Source organism: Ursus arctos, unplaced genomic scaffold (assembly GCF_023065955.2).
Source record: "Ursus arctos isolate Adak ecotype North America unplaced genomic scaffold, UrsArc2.0 scaffold_7, whole genome shotgun sequence".
In the NCBI taxonomy this organism is placed as follows: domain Eukaryota; kingdom Metazoa; phylum Chordata; class Mammalia; order Carnivora; family Ursidae; genus Ursus; species Ursus arctos.
Genome location: NW_026623089.1, coordinates 49,977,880 through 49,996,235, shown reverse-complemented (window position 1 = coordinate 49,996,235; position 18,356 = coordinate 49,977,880). Strand labels below are relative to the sequence as shown.

Below are 18,356 nucleotides of genomic sequence, written 5' to 3'. Positions count from 1 at the left end.
CTGCAGGTCTGGGTGGGCCACAAACTGGGGGGGAACCATATGGCTGCTGAGTGAGCCTCTGGATTATGTGGCTCAAGGGAAGTTTCCTGCATTGTAGAGTCAGAGAAATGTGGAGAGGAAGCATGGAGGACTTCATCTAAAGGGTTCCCACGGGGTTTGTGGGGGAAGGTTTGAACAATGGTTCTATAATGAAAATAGCTGATTTCTCAAAAGAGAGGCTGAAATGAGCCATGTATACCAAAGTGGGGAGAAGGGAAGTGAATGTTGCCCTAGACCCAAAGGACTAACTGTCATTAGAAACATTTTTGAGGTGGGAGGGAGATTCCCCTGCTTACAAGGGCTTTTGTCCCCACAACAGAAACTGAGAAAGGTCTATATCTGTCCTTCTGTCAGAGCCAGTTACCAGCAGAAGAGGTAAGATGCTTTGCCTGTTCTCAGGCGACTTTGTGAAGGTCCAGACGGGCTGGAAGGAGTATAAGCTGCAGTGTAAAGAGAGTAGTCCAGCCTGAGAGTAAAGGCTACACCAGGGGACCCGGTGGGAGAAGTATGCACTCATGTCCACCCTAGAACCTGCCTCCACCCCATCAGAGCCCCTGAAATCTGCCCTGCACTTGATGAGGAAGAAGGTCAAGGAGGGGTTGGAGCCAGGTCGCAGGTGGTTTTGGATTTGGTCTATGCCAATTCTAAGCCTGTGTTGGGGACTTTCCGATAATGGAGAAGAGCACACGTTCTGAAGTTAGACAGATTTAAGTAGGCAGACTGGCTTTAGGACATATTAACTGCTGCACCTCAAGCAGGTTTCTTGGCCCTTCTGTGTTATACCACCCTGCAGAGTTGGCACAAAGAGTAAGTGAGATATTTATATAGCATTTGGAATAAGGGCTGTCAGAAACTAAAGGGGCAATAAATTGTAACGGTGATCATTGGATGCTGGCTCTTGCGGAGTATCTGGCTCCCTCCAAAGGAATTAGGTGACCTCCTCTTGCTCCCCCTCATCTACCATAGGCCCCCCTCCATCTTCACCAGCACCTTATTTTCTCCCACTTTCGCGTTGGGGCTGACGCATGCGCTCTCGGGTTTCCTCGCTGCGGTTTTTCCTTCCCCCGCCCATCTTGAATGCCGCGTCCCTTCCGGTTTGGGCCCCGCCCCCGCCCGTAGGGCTCCGCCTCAAGCCCGTAGGGCTCCGCCTCACGCCCGTAGGGCCCCTCCTCCCGAAGCAGTTCCGGTTCGGATTCCAGCGGCTGCCGGGGCGGCAGAGACGAGCTGAAGCGATGCCTGCGCGCAGCCGCCACCGCCCCCGCCTCCACTCGGGCTCGCCTCCCCGGGCTCCGCCTCCGCCGCCCGAGGCGCTTCACTCCGGCGAGGCCCGGAGGGCCCGGGACTCCGACGGCGGTTCGGACGCCGACTCGGAGGTGGGTCGGGGGAGCCCGACTCGGACCTCGGAGGTGAGCGGAAGCAGTGCCTGAGGAGAGGGGAGTTTGGGGGGCGCCGGCAGCCGAGGATGAGTTGGGAGTCAGGGGCGGAGCCGGACTGCGGAGGACTGGGATCCGGAGGTGCCACAGGAGACAGTTGAGGGAGCGGGGAGAGTCTGCTCTAGAATGGAATCTGTGGGAAATGGAGGCTGTTGAGCCGAGGGCCTGGGGGGGGGGGTGCGATGGCAGGAGGCGGAGGGGCGACGGTAGTGGGAGACCTGAAGGAGAGGCGGCTTTGAAGAGGCAAGGGCTTGGAGGGGTTTGGAAGCCGAGTAGTGAGGGAAGCGGATTGAAGGGGTCCTGCGAGAATGCCGGGCCGGAGGAAGGGATGCTCTGGGATGTGGCGGTGGGGGTGAGGGATCCGAGCAGCCAGGACCAAGGTCGGTATTACGGCCTGGCGAGAGAGACGGGACCGTGTGTTGTGAATGACGAGGTAGCTGACCGAAGGGTGGGGGTGGGGGGTTGCTAATTAGGAGAAGGTTTAGGTTTGATTGGAAGAGGGAGGGGCTGTCGGTTAGGAAGTCGTCTGACCTGAAGGGCTAGGGGAAAAAAAGAGAAATGGGGTCAAGAAAGAAAAGGAGCCCTTGGGGATCTAATTCAAGGCTTTCGCATTTTCACAGGTGTCTTTGAAAGCACCGAAGATCGCTAGGGTAATATGCTTGGATTGTGGGGCTTTCTGTGGATCCTTTTAAGAATATGGGGCGGTGTTGAACACTGATTTGCCGGAACGGCTGGGGGAAGTAGTAAAAAGGAAGTGATGTTCGGAAAAGATATTCTGACAATAAAGATATCATTTGGGTTTCTTCTATCAGTAATAGTGTGGGTTTTTTTTTTTTCTTAAAGTTTACTTTAAATACCAGACAAGTTTAGATCTTTAAGAAAGAAAAGATTTAATATGTTACCTTTAAATTAAAAAAATTAAAACGAGTATTTGGACACTTAGGTTTTACAGATACTCAGTATTGACTGGTTACACTTTGACAACTTGAGTTGACACATATTTCCTACAGGGTAAAAATATGGTCGGTGCAGGTGTCTGGGTTAAAAGAATTTATAGAACTACAGTGACCCTTGAACAACAGGAGTTCAGAAGCATGCAGTCGTAATCCCCTATAACTTTGGACTCTCCAAAAACTTAGCTAATAGCCTGTTGACCAGGCGCCTTACCGATAACATAAACAGTTAACACATTTTATGTGTATTATGTATTATATTCTTATAATAAAGTAACCTGGAACAAAGAAAATGCTAAGAAAATCATATGGAAGAGAAAATAAATTTACAGAATGTGCTGTATTTATTGAAAAAAATCTGCATGTAAGTGGACCTGTACAATTCAAACCTTGTTGTTCAAGGGTCAGCTATATGTGAAATCACCACAGTCCAGGTGTACCAGCTCTTTCACTCACTCATAAGTGTCTTGGATTGGGGTGTCTTGAAAATTGGAGGGGGTACTTTTGACAAAGTTGCGGGACGAATATTAATGCAATTTTGCATATATTGTATGAGTAATATTTTTAATAGAGTGATCTAGAAAAATAAGAATAGAGGATGCTTGTAGGCAATAAACAGAACTGGGATAGGTGGGTACATAGATACTTTTTATAGAAGACATAGTACCGGAACAATAATTGTACCAGAAAAATGATTGCAATACTTATATTCATTTTAGTAGAAATAAGTTAATTTCCTTTTGTAATTGTTAAATTACAACATGGCTTTAACTTTAGCTATGTTTCATAAAATTACTTTTACAGCTTTTTTTTTTTAAGATTTTATTTATTTATTTGACAGAGATAGAGACAGCCAGCGAGAGAGGGAACACAAGCAGGGGGAGTGGGAGAGGAAGAAGCAGGCTCCTAGCGGAGGAGCCTGATGTGGGGCTTGATCCCATAATGCCGGGATCACGGCCTGAGCCGAAGGCAGACGCTTAACCGCTGTGCCACCCAGGCGCCCCTACTTTTTCAGCTTTTTATTTGATTATACATTTTGCAAATTTGTTGGCCATTTCAAAACAAACTTTTAATCAAGTGTTTCTTCTCTAAACGGGTATTTACTGTTTAATCTTAATGCAGTGAAAATGTATGGATTGCAAAATCTTTTCAATATTAGTTTATGTGTATAGACTGTGTCATATGTTCAGATGCTCAGTGGACTCCATTAATTATTTCTTCAAAGAAGAGATAAATTCTCTTTTCTTTAACTGTTGTCAAAAGATTAACTCCCTTTTCTTTAACTTAATACAGATGATCTTTAGTTGGAAGATAGTATTACTATTATTTATGTTTCTGCTTACCGACACCAGACTGAGATTCTCTAAAGACCATGTCTTCATACTTAGCTCTAAATAAAAGTCAGCATTTAAAAATGTATGGAATTGAACTGAAATAGAACTCTCTATTAAGGTTACATCTTAATATTACTATGAAATTAAATAAACCATCAAATGGAGTTTACAGTTAATATATTAGCATGTCTAACAGTTATTTTTGTTTCCCTTTGACAGTTCTCACACTTAGTCGTAAAGAAAATCAGTTTTGTGCTTGAGCAGTTTCCCTAAGACAAGAAGAAGCCATCATAACCACATGGCAGAACATGCAGATACTTAGATAAATCAGTTTTGATTTCAGTAGTACTGTCCATTCTGTAAAGACTCTAATTCACATTGCACAACTGCTTGTAAACATTCTTATTTTGTTAACCACCAGATCTTCACTGCTTTTTCAAAACTTTGCCATAGCTGATTTAGAGACATTTTCATTGCTTTTTTGAGAATTGAAATTTGAACATTGTTTTTGAGAAGTTGTTGTATCACAGATGTTCTAATGAATATTATTGTTATTTTCTCTTATAGAATTTCCATATTAATTAGATATTCTTTGAAAATTCTTACCTCTAGGCCTGATGTAATATATGACGTTAATAGTAGTGTGATTCTAACATGACCATTAATCATGACAGTGATTCTTACTTTAGGTCTTACTGTCGTCTTAGCTTTGAGAAATCCAGAAGTTAACAAAAATTGGAGAGTGTGAGCCAGACTTGCTTGGAGATCAATTCAGTGTTTACATGCTGCCTCTGTCACTGGTTCATAATTTGTCATATGAGTATGGGATATGGATTTGTGACAGACTTGTGGTGTCAATATTCCTCCCCCCATACACACAGCACCATCATCACTGAATCTTAAGCCTGACCCCTTCTAGCTGACTCTAGATTTCATGCCTCCATATTGAATTGTTCTGTTACTTCACTACACATTGGGTCCTCCCAGTAATAAAATCACTTCAATGCAGAATGTAACATGAGTCTGTCTTGTCTCTTGCTTAGGATAGTAGAAACTGGGAAAACTTTGTTACAATAGTTTAATCACAGTGTTTCACCATAGAACTGTTTTTTATCATTTGTCCTTAAAAAGGATGTTGTGAAGTCAGTGACCTATGTTTATATTTGTCTCAAATTTTTATTGTGGGTTTAGTTAAGCATTTGAATTGTGCCAGAGGTCAAGAGAGGTAGTAATGTATCTATTATCTTGACCCTTTGTTCTCTTAAAATTCGTGACCTGTAAGACATTCTAGTAGGAGATGAGAACCACGAATTCTACTAATTTCGGGTCTTCTTATAAGTGAAACTGTATCACCGAGTTACTGAAAATGCCTGCAAATGAGATTTAGTTGGAACTTTGAGATTGAATTAAATCAATGTTAGTTTCATCAATAAAATATTGTCATAAAAGTCAAACACCGCCAAAACCATACATTAAATTTGGGGTCCAAGTCCAGTATATTTTCACAATATTGTAATAGATTTTGAAATCTTGAGCCAGTTTCTCATTTTCCATTATGTTGTTTTGATTTGGAGGTATAGCATATTTAAAAATAAAAATTTTACTAATCAATATGTCAAACCACTAGCCTTTCTAAATATCATTTTAGTGATTAGAATAAGAATTGGAACTTTATATGCTTCTTTGCTGGTGTATTTCTTTGTACTGGCATGCAGCCAGATCAAGAACCCTTCATCAGATTTACTAAATTTTCATCATTGTGTAAAAACTTCTACTGTAACTGAGGGTTTAAACTGGGCATTGTTATCTATTGTTATCTATTAGATTCTTACTCTTTGAGCTGAGACGGTTCTGGATGTGGTATAGAATGTGGTGCAGCTTGCTAGTTATATCTTATATAGTTAGAGTACAGTCAGTATCAAGACCAGGAAATTGACATTGGTTCAAAATGTGTGTATGTCATTTATCATGAGTAGATTTGTTTAACCATTTCACCAGTCGAGATACAGAGGGGCGCCTGACTGGCTCAGTTGGAAGAGCATGTGACTCTTGATCTCTGGGTTGTGAATTCGTCCCACGCTGGGTGTAGAGATTACTTAAATAAATTTAAAAACTTAAAAAGCCTAAAAAAATTTTTAAAAACATATAGAATTATTTCATTGCTATAAAGATCTCGGGTTAACCTACACACCCCTGATACATGCTTCTTTCTAACTTCTGGCAACCTCTAACCTATTTTCTACCTGTATAATTTTATCATTTGAGATTATAAAAGGAATCATACTGTATGTGACAATTTGAGATCAACTTTTTTCACTTAGCACAGTGCCCTTGAGACCCATCGATTGTGTGTATCCATAGTTTAATTTTTATTGTTGAGTAGTAGTCCATGTTATGGATGTACCACAGTTCCACATCTTAACTGTTCATATATTGTGAGATACTTTGTTTTTATACACATTTCAGCTATGACAAGTAATGAAGCTGGGAACATTTGTATACAGGTTTTTGTGTGAACCTTAGTTTTCATTTCTCTGGGATAAATGCCTGGGAGTAGGAGTACAGTTGCTAGGCTGTATAGTAAGTGCGTGCTCAGTTTTTAAAGAAATTGCCAAACTATCATCCAGCATGGCTGTACAGTTTTACTTTCTACCAGCAGTGTGTGAGAGGACCTTTTTCTCTGCATCCTTGATAGCATTCCACATTGGCACAGCTTATTTTTCCTGTTCAACAGGTGTGTAGTAATACCTCACCATGGTCTTAATTTGCATTTCCCTAGCAGCTAGTGATGCTGAACATCTTTTCATGTACTTCTCTGCCATTCATATATCCTTTTTTTTTTTTGTAAGAGTTTATTTATTTATTTGTCAGATCGAGAACGAGAGCACACGCGAGCGCACACAAGCGGGGGGAGCGGCAAGCAGAGGGAGAGGGAGAAGCAGGCTCCCCGCTGAGCAGGGAGCCCAATGTGAGACTCGATCCTAGGATCCTGGGATCATGACCTGAGCTGAAGCAGTCGCTTAACCAACTGAGCCACCCAGGCGCCCCCAGTTCATATTTTCAACTTAATATCCCAGTACTCCCTTATGTCCCGTGAAAACTAATGGTTCTCCATTGTTTTGTCTTCATACCCTTGCTCATGCAGTTTTCTTCTTCTAGTATACTTTTATTTCTCCATCTCTATCCACAGTTTCATCTCTCCCTAAAGACTCAGCTCAGATGTCACTTCCAGGAACTCTTCTGATCTCACCAACTGGAAATAACCTCTTTTCCAACTCCCTTAACCTTCTAATTTTTTAAGCACGTTTCATAAGTAAACTGCTTTGTTAATGTTTTATGGATTAAGTGATCTAATGTATATAAAGAACTAGCGGCTGTAATTCATTTTACCTTTTTTTAAAAAATGACTTTCTTTAATATCCCTTTCTAGATTAAAATCATTGAGGGCAGGATCTATTTCAGATTCATCTAGGTAAGTGCCACGTGCCTAGTGCAATACCCTTCACATGGTGTGTGCACAATAAATATTTAATAGGTGAACAAACATAACATGAGGGCATTTTAATACTGTCTGTATCCCCAGTGCCTTATTACCTGACACCCGCATATAGCAGTAAATGTTTGAGACTGAACAGTGCAAAATTTGTGATTCAGAAAGCTTCCATCAAAAAAAAAAAAAAGCCTTCATCATTAGGCAGTCTCATTTATGTAATCTTTATGTCATATAACTGAAAACCTTTGATAAATTCCTCTGCTGATAACTAGAAAATATTTAATATTTATGAGATTCAGTCCCTACAGAAGTACAAGAGCCTTCAGCTTATGTGAGATGGTGTGGTATAGTAAGAACATGGACTTTGAAATGAGATTGCCTGGGTTGAAAATTTTGTCTGTGGTAGTTACTAGTATACATTTATCTTGGCAAGTTATTTAATCCATCTGCTTGAGTTATCTCATCTGTAAAATGAGGACGATCACAATACCTGCTTTATATGGTTGTGAAAATTATTTGAGCATGCAAGTAAGACACTTAGAACACTTCCTGGCTTTCCCTCTATTAGCTTGCTCTTTCCCTCCTCATTTTACAGATAAGGTATTTAGATGCCAAAAAGTTTAGACTATTTTAAGTCACTCAAAATGTTAATATTAATTAACTTAAGCTCCAAGAATTTTGACAACCAGTTCACTGCTCTTCACGATATCATGCTGCTTTTCCTTAAAGCCAAAGGACAGGTTGAAAATAAACTATTAAATCCTACCAGGGACTTACAGATTTAAAAATATTTATTATAGATATATTTTTTAGCATTCTTACTATATTTTGAAGACTTATTTCCTTATTCTTATAATTATCAGAAATACATAAATTGTGGATAAATTTGATCAGTTATTTAAAAATAATAAAAATTCTCTGGACACCTGGGTGGCTCAGTGGTTAAGCATCTGACTCTTGGTTTTGGCTCGGGTCATGGTCTCATGGGTCATGAGATCAAGCCCTGTGGGCTCCCTGCTCAGCAAGGAGTCTGCTTAAAGATTCTCTCCCTCTGCTGCTCCCCCACTCACTCTTCCACATTCTCTCTCTCAAATGAATAAATAAATCTTAAAAAAAAAAAAAAGATAAAATAATAAAAATTCTGGGTTTTCTGGGTATTAGGTTTTGGTACTATAGACTCTAAAGAATTAACGTAAAATAAATGCAGTTTTTCTTAATACATACCAGCAGTCAACCCTAGAGTGTGATACTTCTTTACCAGCAGTTCTATGTATATGTTTAGCTGTTTTATTCAGTTGTGTCATGTAGATTATATTATAGGAGAGACAGCTACTCAACACAAAATCAGCATACAATTGATGAAATAAGATGTGTGTGAAAGGACTTGAAAGATTAAATGTTAGCCAAGCCAGAAATAGAAGAACAAGCAGAATTAGATTGGATGGTGTAATACTGTGCTTCAGAATCACTTGGGGAACTTTTAAAAAAAATGCAGATGTCAAGCTTTTGTCCCCTTAGAGATTCTGATCCAGTTGTTCTGGGGTGGGGCATGGGCAGTGGAACAGGCATGTTTTTAAACTTCAGATTATTCTAACATGTAGTCAGGTTGAAAACCGTTGTATATATCAATTCCTTGGCGCGTAGGCAAAGGAGGAGTCAAAGGTGTTTTGTTTTGTTTTGTTTTGTTTTGTTTTTAAGATTTATATATTTGTTAGAGAAAGAGCATGAGCAGGGGGCGTGGCAGGCAGAGGGAGAAGCAGGCTCCCCGCTGAGCAAGGAGCCCGACAGGGACTCAATCCCAGGATCCGGGATCACTACCTGAGCCGAAGGCAGTTGCTTACCCGACCAACCCACCCAGGTGTCCCAGAGTCAAAGGCTTTTATATCCTACTCTGTGTAGGAGATAGAGAAACTGGGAGATGTGAACAACTTTTTCTAGAAAGATACTCTGTGAGGCACAGACATTATACATTAAGTCTCACAAGAATCTGGATTAAATTTTGCTTAAAATCATCTGCTTGTCGGGTGCCTGGGTGGCTCAGTCGGTTAAGTGTCTGCTTTAGTCTCAGTCATGATCCCAGGGTGCTGGGATCAAGCCCCATTTGGGAGCTTGCTTCTCCCTCTTCCTCTGCCCCTCCCTGCTCATGCGCTTTCTCTCTCTCACTCTGTCAAATAAATAAAATCTTTTTTAGAAAATCATCTGCTTTTCTTCGCTTTGATTACTTATTCTATAAGTAACATTCTGATTATTAAATCAGCCTCGTAGGTACTTCAGAGATTTGAAAGAGTCTGCCTGGGACAAGGTTCTTGACTATCCTTCATAGTCACTTAAGAGGCATTCTAGTTTATTTATCAGTACCTTATAAGTTTTCTCTTAGTCTCCCTTGGTTTTATCAACTCTGGGGTAATGACAAGATCAAGTTTTGAATCTTTGAGGCTGAGTACCAGATTCTAATTCCTTATGAATTTATCAAATTAGTGACCAGGGGTTATCTCTTGGTAATTAGACATTATAAATTTGTTGATGTAAAACTGTCTGAAGCCCTGAAGAATTTGTAATAAAGTTGTATAATTTAAAATATACTTAAACAAAGGGAAAATGTAAAATTTTTTAAGAATATACTTTTTTTTTTAAAGATCATATTGGAAATGGAAATGTAAAATGGTACAGCTGCTTTGAAAAATGTTATGGTGGTTCCTGAAAAAAGTGAACAGAATAACCAAGTGACCCAGATGACTGCTTCTGGGTATATACCCCAAAGAAGGAAAAATAGGACTTGAACAGATATTGTACACCCACTTTTGTAGGAGCATTATTTGCAATGGCCAAAAGTTGAAAGCAACCCATGTCTGTTGATGGATGAATGGATAAACAAAATTTGATAAATGCATACAACAAAATACTATTCAGCCTTAAAAAAGGAAGGAAATTCTGTCACATGTTACAACATGGGCAAACCTCAAAGACATTATGCTAAGGAAAATAAGCCAGACACAAAAAGACAAATATTGTATAATTCCACTTATGTGAGGTACCTAGTATAATCAAGTCTATAGAGACAGAAAGTAAACTGGTGGTTGTTGTGGGGTGAGGGAAGAGGGGATAGAGGGGAGTTATTGTTTAATGAATACAAAGTTTTCATTTAGGATGGTGAAAAGTTCTGGAAGTGGATGGTGGTGGTGGTTGCACATCCATGTGAATGTACTTAATACCACTGAACTGTATACTTAAAAATGGTTAAAATCATAAGTTTTGTGTATAGTGTAACACACACAAACAAAACAAAGAACATACCATCATTTCTGTGATGCAGGTGTTAGAAAGCCAGTATCGCTTCTCCACAACTGCAACTGCTTCCTTACACTCAACTGTTAGTGACTGAAAGCTGGAGAATTACATGTGTACACACACACACACACACACACATACACACAAAATCAACAGTTACATAGTCTTGTGAATAGCCAAAACTTTAGGAAAACGGCTCCTATTTCACTTTCTGCTTTCTGTATCTCACATCAGAGGGTCTAGTTGGCCGAACCTAATTCACATTTAGAACCCTAGTTGCAGGGGATCCTGGGGATTAACTCTTAGCTTTTCAAACTCTGTAGTAGCAGAAAACAACTAGAGGGAGATTGGAAAAGATACTGAGTGCCAAATATATCATATTTGTCACGGATACTGAGTCACTGGTGATTCACAGAAGATAATGCTCTAAAAGTATTAGTTGAGTGGTTTTCAGTGGTGGCCAGACTGTCCTGCAGCTGGTGATAGGGAGCTAGGGTGGAGCACAACAAATAGCTTCAACAGGAGGAGTAGGGAAGGAGTTTATTGATAATTCATTATCTCCTTTTGTTGTTCTGGACCGTTTGTACTCAGTTCGTCAGAACTAACATACAGTATTTGCAATTTTAATATAGTAGAAGACAACTGAGTTATTACTGTGAAGATATTTGGGTCACTCTAATGGCATGCCTTAAAGGCTCATTTATTAAAGAATAGCTATGCTTCTATTAAGAAATATCAGATTTAAAGTTCTTATAAGCTTTTTTCATTTTCTTAAGTATGGAGATAAGGTCGTCAGAGGAAATGTACTGACCTCTTTTGCTCTGGGGGTGGTGAAATCGCTAATTAGTAGGAACTATATTTAGAGAGAAAAGAAATAAACATGCTAGTAAACAAAAGAGTTGGTGTGCTGAAAGTAGCATTTTTTATAGTTTTCAAAAATTTCTAACCAGAGTCCACCCGTAAGATATCTTTTGTTCCACTCTGTACAGACCAATCAGCTCTTTTTGTTTATCTGTTATCTAGGACTTGAAACTGTTTTGACTAAAGCTTATTGATAGTGAGGTTCTTTCTGCAGGGGTGGACTATTTATTCTCTCACTGCCTTGATAGTAAAGTACTTTGATAATTAATTTCTTAATAGCTCGTGATTTCAGAATAAACTTTAAAATTTTATCTCAAATTGGAATGTTTCCTTTATACATACTAATTAACATTTGGGACAAGTACTAGCTTTGCATGCAGTGCTTTTTAATGTGAATCAAACTTTAATGACATTAGTATGTAAACACTTCAGATTCTTTGATACAGTTATTCCACTCCTAGAAATCTTATCTCAAGCTCTGCAGTACTATTTGTAATAGTAATAATATTGTGAACAATTGCCAACAATGGAGAGATGAGCAAACTATTGTATAGCCATAGAATGGAATGTCCTTTTCAAAAGATAATTTAATAATGCTAGGTAGGATTCTTGTCATAATGTTAAGTAAAATGAGACAGATTTATCTATGGCATGATTTCTCTTTATAGAAAATTCTGTGTGAGAGAGGTATATAACAAATTACAAATAATAGTTCTCAAAGGTAATTTTAAAATTATATTTTAAATGTTCTTCAATGAATATATTGCTTTTATGTATTTTCTCTTTTTATTATAGAAATACTTTGCTATAAAAGATTCAAACAATGAAGAAATTTGCAGACTAAAATCCATAAAAGTCCTTCAGTCTCCTACCTACCAGTTTATCAACTTGTTCTTTTATGGATTTGCTTTTGGTATCATAGCTAAGAAAATCTTGACCTAACCTAAGATCAGAAAGATTTTCTCTTATGTTTTCTTCTAGATGTTTTCTAGTTTTAGATTTTACATTTGGTCTGTGATCCATTTGGAGTTAATTTTTATATGTAGTGAGAGATGGATTTTTTTTGCATATGGATATCCATTTTTTCCAATTCTATTTGATGAAGACTATTCTTTCTTCATTAAATTGCCTTTGCACCTTTATAGAAAATTAAATATCTTTCTTTCTATGTAAGTCTGTTTCCAGATTCCCCATTCTGTCACATTTGTTTATCTTTATGCTGCTACCACTTTGTCTTGATTTAGTGTAGTATGATAGACAATTCTAAAATGACCTCCAGTGACTGTTGTATAATAATGGAAGGGATCTGTGAATATGATGGGCTATCAGTGCTGTAATTAGGTTATGTTATATGGCGCAGTTGACTAAGAAACAGATTATTCTTGGTGGACCTGACTTAATCAGGCAAGACCTTAAGAAGGAATGTGCTTTTCTTGGAGAGATTCCAGGCACAAGGGGAATTCAACACAGGAGAAGCTGCTGGTTTTCAAAATAAGAAGAGGCCACATAGCAAGAAATATGGGTGGCTACTAAGTTTATGGAAATTTGCTACATATCAGTAGAAAAAAATTATTGTATGATAATTCTTGAAATCAGCTGTCTAATTTTGTTCTTTTTAAAAAAGAGTTATTCATTTATTTGGGAGAGAGAGAGAGCGTGCACATACGTGCACCTGCACAGGAAGAGGGGCAGAGGGAGAAGGAGAGAGAGAGGAGAGAGAGTCTCAAGTAGACTCCCAGCTGAGCACAGAGCTGACTTGGGGCTTGATCTCAGGACCCTGAGATCATGACTTAAGCTGAAATCAAGAGTCAGGCACCACCAAGGTGCCCCAAATTTTGTTCTTTTTCAGTATTCTGAATCTTCTGCATTTCCATATGAGCTTTTGTGAAATAAGTTTGTCAATATCTACAAAAAAAGTCTGCTGGGATTTTGATCGGCATTGCATTGACATCTTAACAATATTGAATCTTCTGACCAACCCATCTCTCATTGTTTATTTAGATCTTTAATTTCTCTTAAGTAGTGTACAGGTCTTTCCCATGTTTGGTCAGATTTATCTGTAAGTATTTGATATTTTTTGATGCTATTATAAATGGTATTTTATAAATTTCAGTTTTTTATTTTTTATTACTAGTATATAGAAATACAATTGATTTTTGTATGTTGATTTTATATCCATCAATCTCGCTAAACTAACTTACTAGTTCTAGTCAGTTTTCGTGTGTATGTGTGAATTCCATTGAATTTCTTACATAAATAATCATATTGTTTGTAAATTCTGCAAATCGTGAGTTTTATTTCTTACTTTCTAATCTGTATGGCTTTTATTTCTTTTTCTTGCCTTATCCTATTAACCAGAATGTCCAATGTTTTATACTAATGGTGAGAGTGGATAGTCTTTTTTTTTTTTTTCTTAAGATTTTATTTATTTGACAGAGAGAGAGACATCCAGCGAAAGAGGGAACACAAGCAGGGGGAGTGGGAGACGAAGGAGCAGGCTCCCAGTGGAGCAGGGAGCCCGATGTGGGGCTCGATCCCAGGACCCTGGGATCACGCCCTGAGCCAAAAGCAGACGCTAAAAGACTGAGCCACCCAGGCACCCAAGAATGGATAGTCTTGCCTTGTGACTCATATTAGAGGGAAGCATTCAGTCTTTCATCATTAAGTACGATGATGTTAGCTATAGGTTTTTCAAAGATGCCCTGTATCAAATTGATGAAGCTTCCCTGTATTTTTTAGTTTGATGAGAGTTTTTATCAGGAATGAATATTGGTTTTTGTCAAATGCTTTTTTAGTGTTTTGTTTTTTTTTTTAGGATTTTATTTTTAGGTAATCTCTATCTCCAACATGGGGCTGAAACTCACGGCCCTGAGATCAAGAGTCACATGCTCTTCCAACTGAGCCAACCAGGCACCCCAACTTTTTTAGTGTCTTTTGTGATAATCTTGTGGTTTCCCTGTTTTAGCTTATTAATATGGTGAATTATTTCAGTTTTCAAGTGTTAAGCTAAATTTGCATTCCTGGGATAAATAACCACTTGGTTATGATGTATTAATTCCTTTTTAAATATTGTTGGATTTGATTGCCTAAGATTTGTTTAAAATTTTTGCATCTATGTTCTTAAAGGGCTATCAGGCTGTAGTTTTATTTTCTTGTGGTGTCTTTGCCTGGTTTTGGTATCAGGGTAACACTGGCCTCATGGAATGAATTCATGAAGGTGACTCCTTGGGTCACCTGGGTGGCTCAGTCGGTTAAAAATCTGACTCTTGATATTGGCTCAGGTCATATAGTCTCAGGGTGGTAAGATTAAGCCCCATGGTAGGATTCTCTCTTTCCCTCTCCTTCTATCCTCCTCCCCCCAAAAAAAGAGAGAGAAAGGGAGAGAGGGAGGAAAGGAAAGGAAGGAAGCGAGGGAGGGAGGAAGAAAGAGAGATTGGTTTTCTCCTTTTCTAAAAGAAAGGGAAAAATAATCTTTTCTTGTGTTTCATTTAGAATAATTCCTATTGTTATATCTTCAAGTTTATTATTCTTACCTTCTTACAGATAAGAATCAGCTGTTAATCCCATCCAGCGTATTTTTCATTACATTTTTAGAAGTTTGAATTGGATGTTCTTTTTGTCCATGTCTCTAACTTTTTTGAACATATGTAATAGAGTTCTTATAACTTAATTTCCTTGTTTGCTAATTCTATTATTTGTATCAGTTTGGGTCAATTTTGACTGATTGGTTTTCTGTTCATTATAGGTGAATTTTCCTACTTTACATGTCTGGCAATCTTTGGTTGGCTGCCAGACATTATGGATTTTATCTGTTGGGTACTGAATACTTTTTGTATTCCTAGAAATATTCTTGAACTTTGTTGTGGGAGGTAGTTAAATTACTGGAAAACAATTTGATCCTTTTGGATGTTGCTTTTAAGATTTGTTTGGCTGGACCAGAGACATGTTCATTCTAGGGCGGGGTTTCTCAATATCAGCACTATAACATTTTGGATCGGTTAATTCTTTTGTTGTGAAGGGCTATGCTGTGCTTTGTAAAATATTTAACAGCATCCCTAGCCTCTACCCTTCAGGTGACCCCCCAGTTGTGACAACCAAAAATGTCTCCAGAAGTTGCCAAATGTGGGGAGGGGTGGCAAATTGCCCCCAGTTGAATAACTACTGCTTTAGGATTAATTTTGTCTCACTACTATGGCAAGATCTTCCTGTGTGCCTTACCCAATGCCCCATGGATTTTGAGGGTTTTTTTTTTTTCAGTCTGGCTGTTTGGGGTAGGCACGTTTATTGGTCTTATTTATATACTGGATGTTATTTCCCCTAATCTTGCTGGATGGTTCTTTTTCTGTCCTGTCTTGTTTCCTCATATATATGTGATGATCGGTATTTAGCTGCATATTCAAGGGAGAGTCTCTGCAGGTCTCTGGGGTTCCGTTTTAGTCTTTTTGGGTTGCTGTAACAAACTTACTGTAGACTAAGTCGCTTAAACAAAACACACTTATTTCTCACGGTCCTGGAGGCTGAGGAGTCCAAGATCAAAGCCCAGCAGATTTGGTGTCTAGTGAGGGCCTGCCTCCTGCTTCATCTTGTAGCTGACTGGAAGGTGGTGGAAGGAGTGATAAAACTCTCTGGGATATCTGTCATAAGGGAATTAATCCCATTTATGGGGGTTCTGTCTCATGACCTAATCACCTTCTAATTGTGGGCTAGGATTTCAACATATGAATTTTGGGGAGACACAAACATTTAGTCCATAACAAGTCTCTCTGTGCATCCTTCTCCTCTCCAGTATTCTATTTCGTGAGCACTAGCCACCTGGATCTCCCCAGACTCTCAGCTCCATCTTCTCCCCTCAATAAGTCTTCCAGGCCTCACCCATTTTGTGCCCTGTGCCACACATCACTTGGAAACTCTCAAGGCAGTAAGCTGGGGCAGTAGGGCTCACTTTGTTTCCCGTCTCTCGGGGATCTTTTTTGTCTGATGCCCAATGTTTTGAAGCTGGTTTTTCTCCCCCCATATATTTTGTCTCTTGTTTGGTTGTTAGAGATGGGAGGATAAATTTGGTCCCTCTTATTATGTCTTGGTCAGAAACAGAGTCCTTTTAACTGATACTTTATTCATATTATAGATTAAAGTTGAAAGTGTCCTGGGGCTCCTGGGTGGCTCAGTTGTTTAAGTGTCTGGCCCTTGATTTTGGCTCAGGTTATGATCTCAGGGTCATGAGATAGAGTCCTGCATCAGGCTGTATGCTGGGCATGGAGCTTGCTTGGGATTCTCTTTCCCTCTCCCTCTGCCCCTCCCCCTCAAAAAAAAAAAAAAAAGCCAGAAGTGTTCTTAAAAACTTACTAACCTAATTTCTTCATTTTTTGGATTTGTATGAAACGTATAGCTGTCATATGTTTGTTCAAGGTCTCCTGTTTCATGTAGTTTCTGTGGCACAACATAAATATTAAATTGGCCCTAAAGCCTTTTATTATCTTTTTAATATACCTCTTTAGAGCAGGTTTTCACAGTGTTAGCAAAATACAGGTCTCTAAATATATGTAGTAGCATCCAATTAAAGGACATGTCCTGACCTGATGAAGCACATTAGTGGAGTGTGTCATGTTTTTAGGGCATTGCCACAGCAGGCTCAAAGACTTCCAGAAGGCTTCCTTGTGTAACTCATATTTTCTAGCAGCTGAAACACCAGTTTCAAAGCCTCTTTGTTAGCCTGATTGAGGGCATGGAGAACTGGTGATATAAGACAGGGTTAAAAAAAAAAAAACTACCATGAGAGAGATGATCATTTTGAGCAGTGTCTGAGACAAAACCATACTGAAGGATAATACTACAAGGATGGGAGTGACTTGGAACCCATTGGTGGTAAGCTGTTGGAGAAAGGAGAAAGGCAACAGAATAGAAAAATGACAGAAGAAATCTGGCCTTTTTGTGTGTGAGATGAGCTTCCAAAATTTGCTACATTGCAACTGCTACAGAGTTTGTAGCATGTGCTTGTTGGATATTCAAAGATGAAGTAATTTATTCAGAGCATATCTCGGGGAAAAGATTTATGTAGTGGGTGGGATGAAACCATCTGGGTATATATATGAACTAAAATAGCAAAATCATATTTTAATGGAATTTTATATATATGTAATAACATAAAATGATATACATTAGCATGTATAAAATTCAGTGTTAAACTGCATAAGATGTGTAATTCCTTGGCCTTAGGGATGGCAATGTAGCTAAAAAGAGCTGAGTAAGAGTTCTTGTAGCTATACAGTATAAAAGAATTAGCCTTTTAAAACATACAGATCCTTACAGGTGGATGTGCTGTTAATTTCCTAAAACTGAAAAGCTGTTGTGGATTGATAATATGAAAAACTCTGTTTGGAAACAAAATATGATTTAAGGCTTCCAAAAACTGGGATTGCTTTTTAGCAATTGAGAAATATTTAGTGAGTGTTTCTTGCTGACTGAATATTTCTGATGGTGTAAGTGGTGCTCATGTAGTTAAGTGTCTGCCTTTTTCAAGTGATTATGAGTCTTCATGGCAAGAGTTTGTGTGGATAGGACAGAATGTAGGACAGTAGCAGTTTTTTACTTTTCTCAGCATAAGTAAGCATAGAAGGTTTTTCATAGCCAAATATACATGTTATAAATGATAAGTACCAAAATCAATAATTATTTCATCTGGGAAGGGGGGGAAGGGGGCGATATCAGAGAGGGACATTCACATGTATTGATCTTTAGTTTTTGGCTTTTTAAAGCCAAAACTATGTTTTTAAAACATAGTTTAACACATGTAGAGAAAAGTGTAGATCATAAGTATACAGCTTCTTGAATTTTTACAATGTGAACATACTTGTATAACTAATACCCAGATTAAGAAACAGAACATCTGTATTGGGAGTATTTTATATTTTTTCAAGCTGGGTAATGAGCATATGAGTATTTCTTGTATGATTCTTTG

General features: G+C 38.6%; 1 protein-coding gene across 4 annotated transcripts in view; it reads left to right on the top strand.

The window, feature by feature from the left end:
* Nucleotides 1-1,204: 1,204 nt before the first annotated feature.
* SAMD8 (sterile alpha motif domain containing 8) overlaps nucleotides 1,205-18,356 on the top strand; it is a 40,919-nt gene continuing 23,767 nt past the window's right edge. Inside the window, exons 1-2 of one of the 4 annotated variants that reach the window (XM_048218667.2) lie at nucleotides 1,223-1,445; nucleotides 2,093-2,122. In XM_048218667.2, coding sequence (XP_048074624.1) covers nucleotides 1,272-1,445; nucleotides 2,093-2,122 — 204 coding nt within the window. In that variant the 5' untranslated portion in view covers nucleotides 1,223-1,271. Of the gene's footprint in view, nucleotides 1,446-2,092; nucleotides 2,123-7,189; nucleotides 7,232-9,879; nucleotides 17,264-18,356 lie in introns of those variants that run through there. The other 3 variants (XM_044386215.3, XM_026504515.4, XM_044386214.3) reach the window with 3 other exon arrangements.